The sequence below is a fragment of the Protopterus annectens genome, chromosome 1.part2, assembly GCF_019279795.1.
Source record: "Protopterus annectens isolate FY-2018-M chromosome 1.part2, PAN1.0, whole genome shotgun sequence".
Taxonomy (NCBI): domain Eukaryota; kingdom Metazoa; phylum Chordata; order Ceratodontiformes; family Protopteridae; genus Protopterus; species Protopterus annectens.
Window position 1 is genome coordinate 117,377,125 of NC_056727.1, and position 20,800 is coordinate 117,397,924.

A 20,800-nucleotide genomic window follows, 5' to 3' on the forward strand; every position below is an offset into this window, starting at 1 on the left:
AATCAAGATGATGCTTATATTTTGTAGCTCAGTTGCAGTCACAACTTCTCTAGTCTGCACTGTGTGCAAAAGACAGAAACTTTTTTTTTTTTTTTTTTTTTTTTACAAGAACCAGCCCCCACTAGCCAAGAGATAATCACACAAGAGGAGATGTTTCAGTTTACACAATAGCCTACCAGACAGCAAGCACTAGAGACAAATTAAAGTTTTTCAACAGATAAGGATTTGTGAAGATACTGAATAGACAAAGTGCTTTATATATATTAAATTGTAAAAACAGTAATCTGTAAAAATAATAAAAAAAAATCAAGATGATACTTATATTTTGTAGCTCAGTTGCAGTCGAGCTTTGCCTCCTGCCAAGGTAGGGATAGATTTTTATTAAAGAATTCTTTAGTTCCTAAAAAGAAGGGCACGTGGAGACCAACTCTGGACCTTTCCCAGCTCAACACCTTTCAAGATTCCTTCCTTTTGAATGTTGTCTCTTCAGACTGTTTTTGCCTCAGGTCTTTCTGGATTTCAAGGATACATACCTTCATATCCCCATCCATCCCGTTTTCTGGAAATTTTTACATTTCTTTGTTTCTTCCTTGCATTTTCAGTTCTCTCCTTTGCGCTTTGGCCTCATTACTGCCCCAAGGGTATTTTTTAAATGTTTGCTGCTGCTCCTGTCATTACCTTTTGCAGGATGAGAGGAGTTTAGATCTGTCCCTATCTGGGCAATCTACTCATTCAAGCTTCTTCCCCTGATGCTCTCTTTCAGGATTTCCACTTTACTATTTCCCTGTTATAGAGTCTGGGGTTTACCATAAACTTGCAGAAATCAGCACTGACCCCTTCTCAGGATCAAAATTTCCTTTGTTACAGGCTTCAGACCATCCCCAAGCTGGCATCCTGCCTGCCTGCCCTAGTGGCCTGTCTCTTACTGCTTTTTTACAGTCTGTTATTCCTCAGGCTTCAGTCATGACCAGGGACTTCCTCAGGTTCATGAATTCTACCACTGCCATGCTCCCTCTGGCCAGAGTCAACATGAGAAAGCTACAGTGGTACCTCAAGTCAGTGTGGCTTTGACATTGACAGCTCCTGAGCTTCCCATTTCCCTTCCTTCCTTCTTTCTTTGTCTCAAGCTCAGACTTCAGTGGTGGATTCATCAACTTTCTCTCAATCCAGAACTTCCTTTCCAGGCTTCAGTCCTGACTGAAGAGCTCTTTATAGACATGTCAGACAGGGGATGGGGGGGGCCTCCTTTGGTTCTCTCAAGGTTTGGGGTCTCTGGCCTCTTCAGCAGAGGTTAGACCACATCATTATAAAGGAGATGAGGGCTCTGCTTCTATTTCTTTAGGCTTTTAATTCATTTTTTTCATCCCGGGCCCCTCGAAATTGTGGTATGTTCATAGGTTCATAGATTAGTACTAAGCTAACTACCCTTGTGGGCCATTTTAAGCCTAGCCAGTTATCCCTTGAGACTCAAACCCTGCACCTTGTGTTTGTAAGGCAAACACATTAACCATTAGGCCACCCTCCCAACAAGCAAGGGGGTAGAAGGTCCTATCATCTTTGCAGACTAGCTGTTTAGGTCTGGGATCAAGCTGTCTAGCATCAAGTAACTCCTCAGACTGTTTACATCCTCTCAGAGCACAATCTAGTGGCAGACACTTTGAGCAGGTCCAGCACACAAGCTCATGAATGGATACTTTACAGAGATGTGTTCCTGGACATTGTCCATCACTGGGTTTTCCTCAAGTAGATCTTTTTGCTTTTTCTGTGAACAGACAACTTCCTCTGTTCTCTTCCAGAGTCCCAAGTCCTCTGACTTTGAAAGTGAGCAACCCTGTCTTTTCCTTTGAAGGGGATGTTTCTGTACACCTAATCTCCCCTTCTTCTGTTACCACAAGTTTTGCACAAGATCAGGCAGAAATCTCCCTCTTGCTAATTATTTCCTTTTGGTCCAGACAGCATTGGTTCCCTTTCTTTCTCTCTTGGCCATGGGCAGTCACCACAAGTTACGTCACCGGTTGGACCTTCTCACACAAGACAAGGAGTCTCTTATCCATTCTCACTTGTCCACTCTTCAGCTGGTGTTGTGGGTGATAGGGTTTTGATCCGTTTTAGGCACCTTTTCTGAGGATGTGCTTCATGTCCTCCAGGAGGCCAGGAAGCCCACTGCCAGGGAATAATATTTGTCTAAATGTAAAAGATATTTTTCTGGTGCCTATCTCACTATTAGGATCTCCTCTCTGTGAATGTTCCTCTGGGTCTGTCTTATTTCTGTGATCTGCTGTATGCTGGGTTGGCATATTCTTCTGTTAAAGCTCACCTGTCAGCAATTTCTGCTTGTCTGCCCTTGACTCCACCTCTGGCCTCTAGTTTTGAGGTCAAGCAATTTCTTAAAGGCATCCATCATATCCGTCCTCCCAGGAATCCTATTCCACCTTCCTGGGACCTTTATTTTGTTCTTGAAAAATTGACTTAGGCTCCTTTTAATCCTGATGATTCAGCTTCCTTACAACTTTGTAGAGTAAACTCTGACTTAACCAGAACTCAAGCAACTGGCATTCCAAGCAACTGGCAGTCTCTCACACAGTCACTTCTTCTTTCATACAAGAATTCACTCATTCTTTCTCTCTTCGATCCCTCACACACACACTCTTCTCCTTTCATACATCTCTCCGATCTCTCACACAGAATCACTTCTGCTTTCATACATGCATTCACCCAGTCACTCACTCTGATCACTCACCCCCACAGTCTCTTCATCTTTCTTACATGCATTCACCCAGTCACTCACTCCAATCACTCACCCACACAGTCTCTTCAGCTTTCATTCATCCATTCACTCATTCTTTCTCTCGCACTCACTTCCGCTTGCCACTCTCAAGCAACCAGAAACTGCAGTTATCCAGCATCCACCAATCCCCATGTGTGCAGTTTAACTGAGAGTTTATTGTACTTGGAAGACTCTTCTTCTTTTGGCTATCATTTTGGCCAAGAGAATATCCAAACGTCTGGTTCTCATGATTGTTCCGCCTTAGTTTTCCACAGAGGCAGAATGTCTCTTTGCACTAATCCTTCTTTTGTGCCCAAGGTGGTCAATTGTTTGTCCATTAATCAGTCTGTTCATCTGCCTTCCTTTTTTCCTTCTCTGCAAGTTTGCCATCAAGAAGGCTCTTCACACCTTGGATTTGCATAGACATCTCAGATATTATTTGGATAAAACTAAAATTATTTACAAATCTAAGCGGCATTTTGTTTCCTTTCATCTCAGGTCTTTGGGTTTGGCTGTTTCTGAGCAAACCATCTCTTTCTAGATTTCTACGGCCATTTCTTTTTATAGGTTCATAGGTAGGTACTAGGCTATCTGCCCAAAGGTATTTATAAGCCTAGCCAGAATGTGTTGGCTTTCGCCACCCCCTTAGATTAGTTCCCTGTGCCTCTGTCCAGCTGGGCCACTGAATTGATCCCCGAGATAAACTTTGTTTCCCATCCACTCATCAAGATTTCTTTTGAAGAGTGTTAGCAAGGTGCTCTGCCTAATGTTGTTTTCATGGTAAATGTCTTTGCTCATCAGTAAAGCTAATTCTGCTAGGGGTGTTGTCTCCTCTGTTGCTTCTTTCAAGGTTCTGGATAATAGTTCTATCCTTGAGGCTATTACTTGGTCTTCCGTTCATGCTTTCACTAAGCATTACAAGGTGGATGTTATTTCCAGGGCTAGAGCTGGTGTGGTAGAGCTATCCTGCATGGGTTTCTGGAGGGCTCTTCCATGCCATCCTCCTTCCAGGTTTTCTCTTAAGATTTTGTATTCTGCTTTCAATTATGAATGTTGCAACGGTGATATAGAAGGACATAGTACTGTTGCTTAAAATCTTACCATAACAGTAGATGTCCTTCTCTCCACTTCTGAAGAATTCGACCCCCCCCTCCTGCCCCCTCTGCTGTAGCCTATTCTTTCTTGACCTCCAGGCCAAGGAGCTTTTATCCCTTTTCTGTTTTGGATGCACATGATCTTCCTTGTCCTTAGGGACATTCTCTTCCTCCTTTGACTTTTTCACTTCAGAGTGTGTGTGTCCATAAGTCACCTTTATGCCTTACACCTTGCACTGAGGAGCGTAAGTGTGACGTATGGCACCTGTAATACTAAAGGCTTTGCTATGCTGGACAGACATTGGACTGTTCTTGGCAGGAGATCCCTTCAGTTATGAATACTGCAACAGTGAAGAGAAGGACATCTACTGTTATGGTAAGATTTTACACAGCTGTAATTTCTTTTTTTTTTTTAAAGGATAAGTACAACATGGCTTCTGCAGGAAAGGTGACAAAGATATGAGGGTTACATACATACATACAAACAAATATTTGAAGTACGGGCATTAATACCCTTCTAACCTGCCAATATACTGGAACAGTTGTTTTTGTAATAAGTGCCCATGCTGTTCTTAAAAATATCTAAACTTTGCTTTAATGTAATTGGGTAGTCTGTTCCATGCATCAGCAGTTCTCTTGGATAACACTTATTTTTACTATAGAATTTTCTACATAGGTTGTCTGATGATCCTATTCTACTTTTTCATAACCCCAAATGTTCCTAGGGATTGTTGTCTCCTAAATGCCTTATAAACCTGAATAAGATCTCTTAAATATCTCTCTGAGTCACTGAACGAGTTCAGATATTTCATAATAACTTACACTTTCACATCCATGGATACCCTTGGTATATTTCCGATGTACTTTTTCCAAATTACTCATGCTTGCTTTCTTACAAGGTTTCCATATTGTTATTCCATACTCAAGTTTGGGTCTAATGTAATTAACAATGACTTCATCGTTTCTGATTTCCTAGACTTTATAAATCTTTTATACAGCCTGTAGTTCTAGAACTGTCATTAACCAATTGTTTGATATGATTAGAAAAACTCAAAGCTAGATCTCCCCATATACCCAGGTCCTTAAATTAATTGTTAATCTTCCTTTCTGTGTTTCATGCAAGAAATGTATGAATTCCTCTAGGTCATCAGCATTTGACGTTGGTGGTGTGTACACTCAAACAATTGTTATATGTTCTAGGGTTGTCTTTATTATCACAGTTACACAATATGTAGTGTTGGTGTTATCATTGAACATGTAATAATCACATGTCTCCTAACTACCTCTAATCCCTGGTAATCCCTGTCATAACATCTCCATCTGTTTTTTTGTTAGAATGTCTCTTACAGTAAAAACATTTATAGCCTGACAGAACTGGTTACCAGTCATTTGTTCTTTAATCATTAAATGTTGCTGTCTGTGTACTGTTAAATTTTCGACCCTGCCTTGTGTTTGTCAAATATTGCAAAATATCTGCTGTAAAAATTCTCTTCCCTGATCTTGACAGATGCACACCATCCTGTCTGAATACGTGTGCCTAAAGTTAGGATCAGATGTTCTATACATTTCCATTTTTTTAAATGGGACATTTTTTCTTGTAGTTACTTACCCAAAATAATTTTCATTCATGGTGATCTGACTGTCCTTTCTGTATGTGATTTGTGAAAAATATGTCCTAACACCAGGTAGGGGTTAGTGTAGATGTGTATTAGTTTTGCATTGTTCCTCCCCCCAATACTGCCAGTCGTTAACCCTGTCCTGGTCAGTCAGCCCCATTTGCTCTCGAGGTGAGGGTTGAGTAAGAGGGACCATCAGTTAACCATCTAATGTATAGCTGTATGTCTCGTGTGCATGCTTAGTTACCAAGGGAATGGGAAGTGGTGCTGGTCATATCTCATAACTGAAGGGGACATTGAAAGCAAGCAGCCCTGCCCCATCTGTCCTTAAACACTGGGTGTTGTTTTCCCTGGTCTCTGCCAGGGAAATCACACACACCTGTCACAGTTAGGGCATCATCCATCTGCGGCACAGAGCCAAGCATTGATGTGCATTAGTGAAGTTAGTAGCTGTTCCTGGGAGGAAGATAGTCAAGAAATGTAGTAAATGTGTTGCAGCAAAGGAATTTACAGGTAAGCTTTCCTAGGTTTATTGAGCCATACTCCTCAACCAACAATTTGTCAGTGTCTACAGGATAATCAATGTAGCTGGCATCAGCACAACATCAAAAAACAAAAAATCTTGTTTGGCCAAGCTGGTCAGACCTCATGTTCAGGTAACTTTGGCCTGGTACCTCCTCAACTCTGAGATTGCAGAGTGTCCAGGAAAAAGATATCTGAAATGGCAGTAACCTTTACTGAAAAATGCTTTCTCTAACATTGGAGAGAGCATTTCTCAACTCTGCAGGCAATATCAGATTGTGTCAGTGAGTCTCCCTTTGATCAGTAGAAATACTACCTAAAATGATTTATTTCTGCTTTGGTATCAAATAACTGTTCATATTTTGTAAACAAGAAAAACTGTTTAGTGTCAGAGTAAAGCTGACAACTGAAGGAATATTTGGGAAGGATGTCTGCTGCATGTATGATGAAAAAAGTTTTGAATGAAAGGAAAGGATCCTATTGAGAATGCTGTTGACATAACATTAAACTTGTCGATTAGAATGTAAATGAACAAGCAGTAAGCAAAGTATTAAAGGTAAATGTTAAGACATTTAAGATAGGAATGGCCTGTGTAAGCCATTTATGTAATGGGTAGAGTTGCTGTTCTGACATACCTTTAATTTCACTTTTACATTTGTGAATGTCACATTAATGGCATTGTTAAACTGCATTGTCCTTAGTAACTTCTTTGGATTGTAAGGTGTGTTTTAGTTAATATTTGGGTCTGCTGTTTCACACATGGAGTCGAGGGTCGTAAATGTGGGAAGTGGTGCATAAGCAGGCATCATAAGGTGTTGTCAAGCTCTTCCTGTACTTTTCTCTAGCTTCAGGCTTCTAAACTGATTTGTTTCTGTTTACTTTATTGAGGAAGGGTGGAGTGAGTATCATCTCCTTCCCTAGAATTTTCTTAAAATTGGAATGTACCTGGACTTTTCAAAGTACTGGATGCACTGTGGGAAGCAAGAGACCATGTCACTGAGCTTCTACAACTCAGAATGAGAAAGTAATTCAGTTTTAAGTAATCAAATAAGTTAAAGGATCTAATATGAGGGCATATAGCAGAATAATGGTTACCTTTTCTTCTGTAAACTACAATGATTATATTTTTTTCTGATTTTTTTTTTTTTTTTTTTTTTTTTTTCTATAAACAGGGAAGGTGTGAAAGAAGGCGAACAAATCTCACAGAATGGCTTGCCATCTGACCAGGAGTCTCCTCGGGTTAGTTACCGTTCACAAACCTATCAAAACTACAAAAGTTTTCAGAACAGGAGAGCAGGCAGTGATCGTGCACGATCTGGACTCTGATTTGCAAACTTGAGAAGGAAAGCTAATTGTTTCACCATGAGCACTATTGCGTTTAATTTTGTTCTCCGTTATTTTGTTCCTTTTCTTCCACACATTTCTTTTGCTTTCATTGTTTAATTTGTCTTCTCAAATCTTTGTTTTCTCCTTTTCTCTTTGTTAAACTAGTTAGAGGAGTGCTGTGTTATTGCTCAGCCACCATTATGACTTATGTGTAAAGAAGGCAGGCAGCTTTATTGAATGGTCAAGTTCTGTAAAAGCAGCAGTAAACTGTGCTTCCATTGTATTGCCTAGTTAACAAGTAACCAGCCATTGGTTCTTCTTGTGCGTAAGTCCTGCCCCTAGTAAACCAGCTTAGTATTTTTTGTACATTTGCATTTTTATTTGCACATTATTGTGGTAGTCTTCTCAAAAGAGAACTGAAACAGATGAGAACATAGAAGACTTATGGAATACTTTCAGAATGTTTTCCTTTCTGTGGTTGTTATTGAACTAGCTGCACAGTAATGCCTGCACAGTTGTCGTGATTTCCATTCCGTGCTGCATCAAGCTAGCGGGTTTGCACTTGTGTTTGGATATAGTTTGCTATGTGTAGTGTAGTCTTGGTCTTCTGCCTTTTTTGTGATATAAAATAATGTTAATGCTTATTTACAAGATTAAAGTGAAGAACATATGTGTTCAATTAACATTGCAAAGAAAACAAATATGCACCTTGTTACTATGTGTATATACTAAATTAATATACTTTAGTACAAACTACATGGCTCGCTGTGGTAGTTTGTAAAAGCTGGAAACATTAGTAAGGTTTTTATTTCTGACTCCATATTGTCCACTTAAAATATTTTTCTTTTCCTGAAGTTACAATGACGTGGTTAAATTCATTGCCATGTCATTTCAGCTTTAACAGACATCTCTCTCGCTCTTTTTGTTTTTGGAATTTTAAGCAACTGTCTGCATATTAGTAATCATTTTTATACAATACAAAAAAGTCACGTAGGAATTTTACCTCAACTACTATAGATAATTTGGTGTGTGACTTAGCTTGGTCAGAAAGAGATGGAAAGTTAACTCTGAAACCTCGATGTTGTTTGTTTGAGATATTCTTTCAGCACTGTTGGTTTTCTCTTTGGCCCCCCCTCACTTAGGGGTGTATGCACCTCTTGTCAGCATGTAGCATGATGCTATGCACCAGGCTAGAAAAAAATCCCTGCACCTGCCAGTTTTATTTTGCTGTTTGCACAGTTCAGATATTAATTCTGACATTTGTTCTAAAAAAGTTGTTGTATTCCAATAATTAAAAAAAGCCCTCAGTTAGGAACTACACTGGCATTGTCTGTACTGCTTTGCATAGAATCATGATGTGTGAAGCTCTACCTTAAGTACTGGTGTTTTATTTGCCTAGCCATCGAATGATGCATAAGGGGGAAAAAACTTCTGTCTTACTTTATTTATTTTAAGATGTTGGCTGTTGACAGAGTCCATTGTCAAGACTGGCAGGAGGGTTCTTTTCATGATACTAGGCTTTCTCCAGTGCACCATTCGAAGGCATAGGATGCAGAAAGCAGTCATGCCATCCTGGAACCAAGTCCATCCATAGGATGGCCTCAAGTGTCCTGTATGGCTTTAGTTTCCTTTCAGTTGAAAGTGCTGAGTTTGTACCCTTCCTCTTCCTCAGTCTGTGAAGAAGTGGCCCTTATAATGTGGATCCTTAGCAACCACTTTGGAAGTTGCATTCCAGATCAACAACTCCCGTTCCCATGTTGAATGGTTGGAAAACTCTTACAGTTGTGCTGCAGCCAGGGATCTGTCCCTGGAAACCTCTGTTGGTGTTTAGTGGTTGTATTTGGGACTCTGAGGTCTTTCAGTGATCCAGGGTGAAAATGAGATTATTTGTACATCTTATTCCATGGCTCTTATTATTAGGCAGTTGGTTGATATCAAGTGAGACCTTTCCTTGCAGGTGTGGGATCACATCCCTGAGAGACATGAACTGATGGTATTGCCAGGCTTCATGCAAGGCTTTTCTTCCCTTTCCTGCCATTAGCAGGCTTCACCTTAAGTGCCAGTGCACAGTTGCTGACCTCTTACACCCATTCATCCCTGCACTAACATCAACAGTAAGTGCAGCTGTTTGGAGATGGCTTTAGGAGAAGGTCATTCCTACCATCTTGAGCCCTGGGAAAAGGGGGATAGTGGACATAGAGGCTATAATTTGTATGATAGATAAGGACTGTTAGACTTATTCTTTATATGTGTTCCTCATGGATGGATATTTGCTTTGAAAAACCCTCAGGCTTCTAAATCCTTCATAGATTTACCTGTTTCCCCATTACCTCCACCCCAGAAAAGTCTTAATGGTATTTAAGGCAGAGGAGGAGGAAGTATTTAGTCATTCCACTTATGGAAACTGTTCCCATAGATGCTGATTTTTTATTTTGTGCACCTCCCACCCATTTAGCTGGTTGCTGCAGCTCTGCCCATTTGTTCCCTACTGGGTGAGGGCTAATAGCAGCACAGCTGTTATCCAGGCAGCCATCAGGTGATTTTGTTTATGCCTGAATAATGACTGTCCTTTATACATGCCATGTAATTGCTTAGAGGTTAGCTATGCAATGGATGCAGCATGGGTCCCTCAACCACTTCCTGTAGTATTGTAGTCTCTCAGCATGCCATCCCCTGATTTTTTAGTGGACAGCTTCTGGTAGCCCCCCCATCTCCATTGGAGATTTGGAGATTTATTGGAAAGAGACTCACCCCTGCAATAATCCCCTCAAACCCAAAGATGAACAGACAGCTCCTTTTCACTCCGCTCCTTCCCTTGTGAATTCCTCCTCCACCAGAGCCAAGTAGAAGAGAGTCTCCATTTATATGGAGAATATAGCTTTTATAACTTCAGCTGATTATTCTGACACATGTCAAATATTTTTAGGACTTGTAACTTAGAGTGTATGTTTAAGGTATTTGTACCTATCATGACCCTGTGGAGGGCAGGACTTAATCTGTAATTTCAGAAACAGATGCTCTTACTGAAAAAAAAGGCAAAAAACAGTACTGGCAACTATAATTGTGTAGTTTTTGGCCTTAATCAGTCTGTCCATCTAGGTTTTCTAACACCCCATGACCCATTTGTTCCTCTGTCCCACTTTGCATTAACAGTGGGGTATCTCATAGTCCAAATGTGAGAAATACCTTTCAGCATGCTCATCTTCTTTCCAGGTAGTGGGAGCAAGAGGTGGGAGGTTGGTCACCATATAAGGCCAACTATGATTTTTCATCTATTCCGTAAGTTCTGCATACATGTCCCATGTTCAAATGTGCAGTACTACCAACACTGTCCCACATTATGGAATCTTCTCGATTTAATTTACCATTTTGGTGTACCATCATTAGCCAGGCTAGCTGCAGACATAATGTTCTGGTTCTCAACTAGATATGTTGCAGCAGGAACTCCACTGCTTTCCATCAATATAGGACTGACCTTTGGTCTCTCAGTCTTACTTCTCTCTTTTAACTTTTTATGTACCAGGTTTACTACTAGACTTCAGATTGCCTGTGTTACACTTAGGCTTCAGTCTCTGTGCCACCAAGCTGACTGTTGAGTTGCAAAATGTTAGCAAAAATAGCAAAAGTTAACTGCGTCTAACGCACTGCAGAGCTGAAGAGAAACTTACAGACAGTGCAGGAAGTTCTGTCCTCTGAGCATGGTACAGACACATTGAGGGAGGACAATCATGTTGTTATCAGGTGTTCCTTCAAAAGCATGACAGTAGTAGAATGGCCAAAGAGTAGAATCTGGGTCCCATAAAAGACTGCTTGTAAAGCTGGCTACATGAGTTTGTGTAGTGAATGGCATTTGTTCAGAAAACAACACCCTGTTGACTGAGAGGTGCTTGAATAAGATTTTATTTTCTGATTTCCTTTTGAGAGTAATAAGGCCCAGACGTTTTATTGTGTGCTGTTCTCGTGTTGCATCCAGTATGTATGCAAAACACCACTGGTTTCCTCACAGTTTGAATGAGTACACGAATGTCATATTATTTACAGTTCACAGTGATGTCCTGTGAAATCCATTTGAGTAGACACTTGCCATATTTCTTGGGTTTACTTATGAAGTATAACTGTTAATGGCATGTTTATTACTTAAACTGTCTTTTATTTTTTAAGCTTCTTTAAATCAAGTTAGGTATGTCTGTTACATTTTGTGATGCTGAATTTTGTAGTAGTATTATGTGATACGTATGAGCGAACACAGAAAGTTATTTTCATGTCAGAATGCTAAATATTTTTGTTTCATATTTTAGTTTTTTTACTTATTTCTGTTGCTCCTTTCCTTGCACATTTCTTCTCACTGCCCACCTTTACCATTTTACAGTTCTCTTGAGTTCTTATTGCTAGGTTCTTGACTTTTAACTTGTGAAGTATTGAAAGTACATCAGTGTGGATTTGTTTTTATGATGAATGGATGCACTATGTGAAGATATTTTGTATATTCTTGTTTGACAACTAAGTGATAATTGAGCCTTCCGAAAGCTTTCTGATAGCTGCAGCTCTGGAATGCAAATATTAAGCTTTTATGTGATGCATGTTTTAAAGTTATAATAGCACACCTCTTTAACAATCTGGTAGTGTAGCAAGGGAATTAAGGTTATAAGCTGCTAATGAGTTTCATTCTGCAGTCAAGGGTTCCTTTTGCCTGCTGTGGAACTCTGTGCAAGTGGCTTTAACCATGCTTCCAGTGAGCTTTCTAAGTTGAGAAGTGATTTTTAAACACACATTTGCTGAGAGGCATTTATGCTGTGTAGGCTTTCTCTGAGGCAGTCTGATCAACAGTTAGCTTCTGTGGGAGTATTCAGTTTTAAGAGTTTCAGGCAGTTGCAGTGGGAATAATATCCATATTTCAGGTGTCAGCAAAGCAGTTCAGTGTCAGAACTGAGGGAGTTGGTAATGCCTCATTTTTCTCATTGTTTGTTTGTGTCTTTCGGCTTTTCCCAGTTAGGGGTCACCACAGCGGAACTCCGGTCCGCTAATGATTGGCAGTAGAGTTTTACGTACTGGCTTGCCAGGCCTAACGCACAACCTTCAACGAAGGAACGCCCATTCACGCATGTCGCCACACAGAAGACGCTCTAACTGAGAATCGAACGGGCAATGTCTAACTGTGAGGCGACAACGCAATATTTGGCTTATTTGGCCATTATGTAAAATGATCTTTTTATTTTACAGTATTTTGGTTCAGAATTTTAAACCTAGTTATCAAATATTTATTGTAGCATTATCCTTGTACCAAACAACTCTTTACAGAAGACTAACACACATTTTGCTTCTTAGGTCCTAAACAGTGTCTGTCAAGATTTAACTTGTCCTTGCTTAGCTGACTTGAAGGTACTCTGGTACTTTTGAAATAGGACAGAAAAGTGCCTTAAGTCATCTGTGTTCATGTTTTTTGCATATCAAGTAAGAACAAATGATTATGGCATTCTGAGTAGTCCAAGATGCTGTAGATCTGGACAAATAGACCGTTGCACTCATTCAGGTGTCCTCCTTGTCATGGATTTTTTCCTCCCTGGATTCTCAGTTTGTTGCAGCCTTATCTCCAAACTGCATTGCCATATAATCCTGCCCTTCTTCCCAGCCCCATTCAGTGACTTAAGCAGACTGACACCTTTTTCAGTATATTAGTTGTAGCATCTCTAATCTTGGTGGAGTTTGAGAGGTCTGCATGATGTCCATGGCCCCACTATGTCAAAGACTTGACATTGCTTTTCCTGTATTTCACAAGGACTCTAATAATACATTTGTTTGTTATCTGTCTGTTCCCAGCCAGACAGTTGCCCAGATGTAGTTTATGGTTTCTGCATTTTCTGTATCTGAATTGCTCTCACAGTGCCTCTTTTGGCTGTTATGTGCAGTGCCCCCCCCCCCCCCCCCGGTGTAGAATTTTGCAGACCCTCCTCCTACTGTGTTGGTGAACAGTTAGTCAGTGCAATCTCTCGGTATTGCTATTCTTTACAACTTGCATGTTAGTAGCTGAGGATCCCTTTGGAACAATCTGTTTTTAAGAGGAACAGGACTAGTTGTCATTTCCCATTTTTGTTTCATTCCTCTCTTTCAGCTAGGATTCAGGAACAAGAAATTGCTTCTTTGTCTTTATCAGAGGATTTGTGAGATGCGCTAATTCTCAAAACATCCACACTGCTAAAAATTTAGGAATGCTTGGAAGAACAAGAATCACAAAATACACCTGTGTTTCTTGGATACGGGTGTGTTCTAGCTTAATTTGATCCCCCTATAAGAGGCCACATTTTATTTGTCTAATGCAAAGAATCAGTGCAGGATGCATGAGAATTTAATGACCTGCCAACATTTAAAAAAGTTTTAGGACAACCTCTATTTTACTAATTTTCTAGCATCTAGAGCTATGTTTCTTCCCTTCATACACAGGAATTCAGGACAATCTCTGATTTAATTTGTAAGCAAATTTCACTGGAAAGCATACCTCTCAACCTCTTGGTGCAAGAAATCTGGTCAAAGCCCAACAAAGTGGGAGAACAAAGGCCCAAAAATAGGGACATATTGCTCTTAGAAACTTGCTAGAGTAACAGGATTCATTTTAACATACATTCTCTGAAGGATTTGAAGTCAAAAACTCAAGTGCATGTCATTATTTAGTGACTTCAGTCCTCAGATCATCGCAGTGATTTTTCAGAAAACCACAAATTTTATGAGGAACAGACCAAAATATGAGCCAAAAATCTGGACAGTTGATAGGTATGCTGGAAAGTCTAATTGCCTGATTCACAGTCATCTTTAAAAGTACATTGGTAGAAGAGTGGAGCTTGTAAATAGCAAATCTCTATCCTTTTGTAACAAAAATAATGATTAGCTACATATATAGAGTGGGGACATACTAGTTAAAAGTAAGTTTTTCAAGTGCCACTCTGAAACAGACCATTCATTGAAACAAGCTGTTAACTTTTAAGACCATTAGAGAGCACATACATGTTCTTTTTAAAGACATTATAGAGGGGATGTCCCAGCCACATCCATCCAAATGAGTGTATGCTGCAGTTTCCCACAAAAAAAGTGATCTGTTTACATTGGAGTGCTTCTTTAATCAAACAGTAAATCTGAAGTAGTTAACTTCATTTATCTGCAACCTGTGGGTATTCGGATCTATATTGGATCTAAGCCGGCAACTTTTTCCAAGCATCTGCTCCAAGCTCCTCCCCTTACCCATAATCCCTCACATTTCCTACCTTCCCTCAGATCTTGTTTGCCGCGTCATGCGTATGCATCGTGGTCTCTTTAGCTCCAAGTTGGGTATAGTAAGTGGAAGTTTTTTCTGGTATATTAAGTGAGTGTGTGTGGTCGATAACCCTTTCCTCCCCTTCGCTGTTCATCAGTTTTTCTGTTTAAAAAAAAAAAAAAGTTAAAGTTAGTAAGGTAGTGTAGTAGGCTTAACCCGACCTTAGTGTGTGTGTGATAGTTTTAGTTTAAGTTTTGGCTGAGTGAGTTTTTGTTACGGCTGAGCAGCCAAAACCGACTTTTAAAAAATGCACAGAGTGTGGCCACAAGCTTTCACCAGCTGATGGCCACACTGTGTGTGTTATTTGTCTGGGTGTTCCCCATCTTGCCTTACCTTGTAGCATGTGTGCAGGGTTCAACCCTAGGGCCTTAAAGGAAAGGAAGGCAAAGCTGGTAGCTAAGGGCCTTCTACCAGTTGCTGCCTTGGACACGGCGACCTCAACCTCAGCTCCAGTAGCTGATCAACCCCCCCCCCCCCCCTCAGGCTGGGACTCAACCTCCCACTAAGCCTACTGAAGTGGGGACTAAACATAAAGAAAAGGAGAAGAAAGACAAGGACAAGAAAGGGTATAGGCTCCAGAGCGGGAGCACTCCCCTAGCCCGCCTACCAAAGTGATTAGAACTACCCGTCCTCGGCTCCACTCCCCAAGGTTTTCCCCGGAGCCGACTGAGCCCACGGACCTGAGGCCTTCTTCGTGGTCATCGCACTGACCAGTCAGATCCGAGTCATTCACCTCCTTGCGTTCGACTCTGAGTCTATCGGAGCTAGATATAGACAGGATGATGTGGAAGTTCATTCGGACCCAAATCCAAATCGATGTCTTGCCAGGCCCCTCCTCGACTGGAGAGGAGACCTCCATGCTCTTCTTCCATCCAGTCTCTCCTTCACCGATCCGATCTGCAGTTTTGAGGTTTATGGATCCGAGGATCCTTGGAGCTGGGGGTTTGGCACCGACGGTTCCTCCAACCTCAACACTGGCGATTACCTTGAGTTCCTCAGATCAGACCTGTTTGGATCCAAGCAACTCTCGGGGCTGAGAACGGGGAGTTGGATCTGAGGGAACGGAGGTGTCTTCGGCTCTGACATTGTCGGATCTGAGCCATTCCTTCCGAACCCCGGCTACCTCGGCCCCGATCTTCACAGCAGAGCTGGAGAGAGCTTCCTCCTTGTTGGTTGCTAAGGAGGTGCGCTCTCCATCGGCATTCGCCGTGGTGGAGAGGGTTCTCTCCCAAGGATTGAGACCCCAGCCCATTGCCTTGGACTCCGCCCAGGCTCCCGTGGATTTGGTCACGACTTCCATCAGCTTGTCCCAGGGACAGCCCGTGCTAGAGGACCCCCAGGTGGATCCCATTATGGAACCCCTCCGTGACTTACGAGCCCTCTTCAGAGAGTCCCACTGAAGAGGGTCTCCGTAAGCACTTGTGTAAAAGGAGGCACATGGACTCCCCCGAGTCCCTCACAGAAGATACTGACTTAGATGAAGGCGAGCGTTCCCCCAGGTCACCTCCCGAGGATGTCTTCTTTGGAGACATCATGGAGATCCTCTGCCAGAGGGGAGGTTGGTCAGCCCCAAAATCCTCTATGGATGAGTCAGTATTCCTGGAAGCCTCTGGTATGGGCCCATCTACATCATGGGGTGTCCTCTCCTGCGGATCCCTTAGTGGATCCCATTACTACGCGGGCATGGAAGGAGCCTGACACCATAGAGCCAATACCTGAATGCCCGGACAGGATCCTCTCTCCTCCCTCAGACAGGCCGGATACAAGGGATCCCCGGTGGATGCTATGGTGGTTTCAGTTGCCACCAAGAGAGAACTGGCACAGAAAAGTTCTTCAGTCCACCCTCCAGACAAGGAGTCTAGGGTGGCGGATCGATTTGGGAAGCAAGTGTTTTCTTCAGCGATGTTTTCTATTCGAGCGCTGAATTATTTGGCACACGTCATGCGACTTCAGTGAGACCTAGTCACAGAGTTCTCTGTGTAGCCCCCAGAGTCTTTGTCACTGGAGGACAAGCGGCTGTTCTCAGCGAAAATGTCGACTCTCAAATCTGTATCGAACACTTCTTTCCCATGCCACATAAGCAGCGGCTAGGGCGGCTGGGACCGGTGTAGCTATGAGGTGACACATTTGGCTCAGACTATGTCAATTCGCGGACCCCTTCAAGGTGTCATTCACAAATACTCCCTTTGATGGTTCTTCCCTCTTCGAGAAGACAGTACGTGACACCCTGGTCCAGAGCGAGAAGGACAGGAAAACTCTGTCTGCCTTCGGAGTCTGCTTCTCTAGCCCTCAAAGATCCTTTTCTAGCAATCAGAGAGGGCAAAAGAAGATGTGGTTCCGAAAATCTCAGCTTTCCCGGGACTCTCAGGACAACTCATCCCCTAGAGGCAGAGGGGGACAAGACATACTCCGCCCCAGAGGTAGAGGGAGGCCGAGGAATTTTGGGTCTAGGGCGACCTTCTCAGACAGACCCACGCAGCAACCCTGAGGGGTTGCCCGACTGTCCTACTCTGGAGACAGTCAGGGGAAGATTATCATTGCACCTAACGGCTTGGGAGTCCATTACGATGGACCTTTGGGTGCTCCAAACAATGTCCAGAGGCTACTCCATCCCGTTCGTTGCCCCACCCATCCAACCAAAGCACCTCCCGAATGTCCCACCTGCTCAAAGGGAGGCAGCAACGCAAGAAATTTCAAAGCTGCTTCGCAATCGAACCATTGAACCGGTCCCCCCAGATTAGTTCAGATTAGGCGTTTACTCCACGTTCTTTTTAGTGCCAAAAAAGACGAGGGACCTCAGGCCCATATTGGACTTGTCATCCCTGAACCCGACTGTAGCCAAGCAGAAATTCCAGATGGTCACCTTGCAGTCCATTCTACCTTACCTCTGAGAATGCGACTGGATGTGCTCGATAGACCTTTAGGACACTTATTACCATATCAAAATTCGCAGAAGCTCCAGGAGATTCCTTCGCTTCCAGCTGGGAGCAAATCATTTCCAGTTCAGAGCCCTACCCTTTGGTCTCTTACCTAGACGATTGGCTCCTTGCTGCTGCTGCCACCAAGCATCTTCTTTGCATGGCCAGAGACTCCTTCCTGCATCTTGCAGTCAACCTAGGGATTACAGTCAACATCTCCAAGTCCCGCTTGAACCCGACAGAGACCTTGGAATTTATAGGGGCACGGTTGGGCACTCTACAGTTGAAAGTCTTTCTAACTCTAGACAGGGTCCAGTGCCTATGGGCCCATGTATCAGTGATCCTTGGCCCCAGGCTGCCAATGGCGAGTTACCTAAACTCCATGGATGCAGCAATCTCAATCCTTCCCTGTGCATGCCTTCACATGCGGGTGCTTCAGTGGACTATGGCAGTGCAGTGGTCTTGGCTAGACCTCCCCATGGACTATCCAATTAGAATCAACAGAGCCTGCAAGATGTCTCTTTTCTGGTGGCTCCAATCACCGGAAATCTTGGCAGGCGACCCTTCATAGCACCCACAGCCCAAGTCACAGTGACCACGGATGCCACGCAGCTCGGGTGGGGGGGGGCATTATTTGAGGAGGACGGTCCAAGGCACATGGTCCCAGACCGAGACCAGATTGCATATCAGTGTTTTGGAGATGAGGGCAGTGCTTTTAGCGTTGCAAGCCTTTCAGGCTGTTCTTCCCCTGGGGATGATTGCAGTTCAATCAGACAACATGTTTGTTGTCTGATACATCAACAAACAAGGGGGAACCAGATCTTACCCTGTCTGTCATGAGGCTTTGAGAATGTGGGAGTGGGTGATCTTCACCAGTTGGTTTCTGATTGCAATGCACATCCCGGGACGCTCCAACATTTTAGCGGACAGACTATGTTGGGCTATTCTAATGCCATACGAGTGGTCTCTGAAACAGTTGATAGTGGAGGAGATCTTCTTTGTGTGGGCCACCCTCGCTGCAATCTCTTCGCATCTCCTTCAAACACGAAGTGCAGCGTGTTTTTTGCTCTGATCCCCTCACCAGGGGACTCCCCCAGAGATGCTGTCGTTCATGCTTGGCCTCCCGGGTTACTGTATGCTTACCCTCGATGTTCTTCGTGTTTCACTGTTGCATCTGCTGGCAGGTTGCCCTCAGTCGGCCTGATTAACAAAGTATTGGGTCCTGCTTCGGTTGCTGTCCCTTCTTCCATGACGTCAGGTCGTCAGAGGTATAAAACATGCAGCAGACGCCATTACATTAGTCTTTCTTGCCGTGCGGTGCCTGAAGCAGAAGCAGTTCGCAAGTGCCGGTCGGCCAACTCCTGAAATTTTCATATTAGAGTTTCAAAACCAAAGTCTTCAACTAAAAGCTAAGTACCCCATTGGGGAAACTTTTTCCTACTCCTTACCGATGTCTGTAAAAGTTGTTAATTGCATTAGTTGTGGGAAGCAAATACCTCATAAGGATTTTCATTTGTACTGTATTCCTTGCCTAGGCCCTGACCACAACGTGCCTTGCTGTCGGTTTTGTGCTAAATTTAATCAACGCACAATTAAACGTCTGCATATTTTTGCTTCTACATATTTTGGCTCAAGATTTAATTATCCAGAAATGTTGTCTGTTAGCAATCCAACTACCGGAATACCTAAAAAACACAAAGAAAAGACAGAGACAGACAGTCGAGGTCCAAAACCGACAACGATGCGTAGCCGGTTCGGTGAGGTGCTTTCGCAGCCCCTGATACCTGCTACTTCTGATTCGCAGGCCTCTACTGAGACCCATTCGGAGTCCGGTATGCTGCAAGATGCTTCAATTTTGGAACCTGCGGATGTCTCGGGCACAGGCTACTGAGGGTGTTTTCAGGCCTACAGAGTTGTATATTAGACCAACGCCATCTTCAAAACTAAGGCCAAAATCTAAATCTGTGTCTAAAATAACGACGCCTGGGCCACATGTGCAGGCCTCTATGCCTAAAAAACAAATGATCAAAATGGCTGAAGATTTAATTACTCTGATCAGGGGTAGCCAGCCCCCTCCTTCTAAGAGGCTTAGGCAAGACATTGACTATGAATCTTCTGAACAGGATTCTATTTCTTCTGACTCTTCTAATGAACAGGATTTGTCTATTCCTATTTATGAGGACTCTGATGCAGAAGATTCCATTTCTTCTGCTTCTCCTCCTGAGGATTTTTCTTTTGGGGAAACTTTACATACCTTAAGGAAACATTTCCACTGGGAAAGTCAGGATTTTTCTGAATCTTAAAAGAGACTTAGGATTTTCTTCTTCTTCCTCAGCATAGGCCTTTGGCCATACCTCCTGTTCTAGACATTGTTGGTGATGTTTTTTCAGAATCTAGTATGACTCCCGATTCTCTGCCTCCGGCTCCTTGTAAACCAGACAGATACTACAGGGTTTCTGACTCCCACAAATTCCTTTTCAAAAATCCTATTGCTAACCCTGAAACCATTTCTCAGGGTCCCAAGGGCATTAAGGCCTCTACTGCTAAAAATCCTACCCCTTCTGATAGAGATTCCAGGGCGCTGGATAGATGGGGTAAGAAGGTTTACACGTCTGCAACCTTGGTAATCAGGGCTTTACACTGTCAATTTCATATGCTTAAATATCAACAGCATATCATGGGACTACTTAAACAGAAAATGATGTTAATTTCTGACTGCGTGGAGAATAAAGATTTTCAGGATTTATTACATTCAGCTGAACAAGTTGAAAAACATACTTTGCAATGTGGTTTTGATTCCTTTGTGGCCTCTTGCAGGGCTGCTGTAACTGGATCTGTGCTAAGAAGGCATGCTGGCTCAAAGAGCAAACTCTGCCTGACCATGTTAAAGCAAAATTGTTGGATGCTCCTTTACAACAGGACCGTCTCTTTGGTAATAAGGCTGAAGAAGTGTTAAAAAAGATGGAAGGTAAAGCTAAATCTATGAAACCTGTGAAAGATTTCTTACAAGTGCAACCTGCACGATATTTAGTAGGTACTGGCCTACTACAAACTAGTCCTTTCCAATCCCCTCGAGAGCCGCACAAGTCAAATCTAGACAGTCTAAAGGCTCCAGGTTTCAGTCACAAGGAACTTTTAGAACAAAACAATGGGGTGCCTCCACCTCCAAATCTGGAAGCAGCAAGGCACCTCCCTATGTTAAACAGTCTCAATGACTTCCTTCTACAATCACCAAGCACTTACCTTTTAGCCGC

General features: G+C 42.7%; 1 protein-coding gene across 1 annotated transcript in view; it reads left to right on the top strand.

Moving 5' to 3' along the window:
- The window catches only part of SPTBN1 (spectrin beta, non-erythrocytic 1), a 2,377,138-nt gene that overhangs the window by 2,184,265 nt on the left and 172,073 nt on the right, over window positions 1–20,800 (top strand). The window contains exon 32 of the mRNA XM_044055150.1: window positions 7,172–7,238. Within this exon, the coding sequence (XP_043911085.1) occupies window positions 7,172–7,238 (67 nt within the window). The remainder of the gene's footprint in view (window positions 1–7,171; window positions 7,239–20,800) is intronic.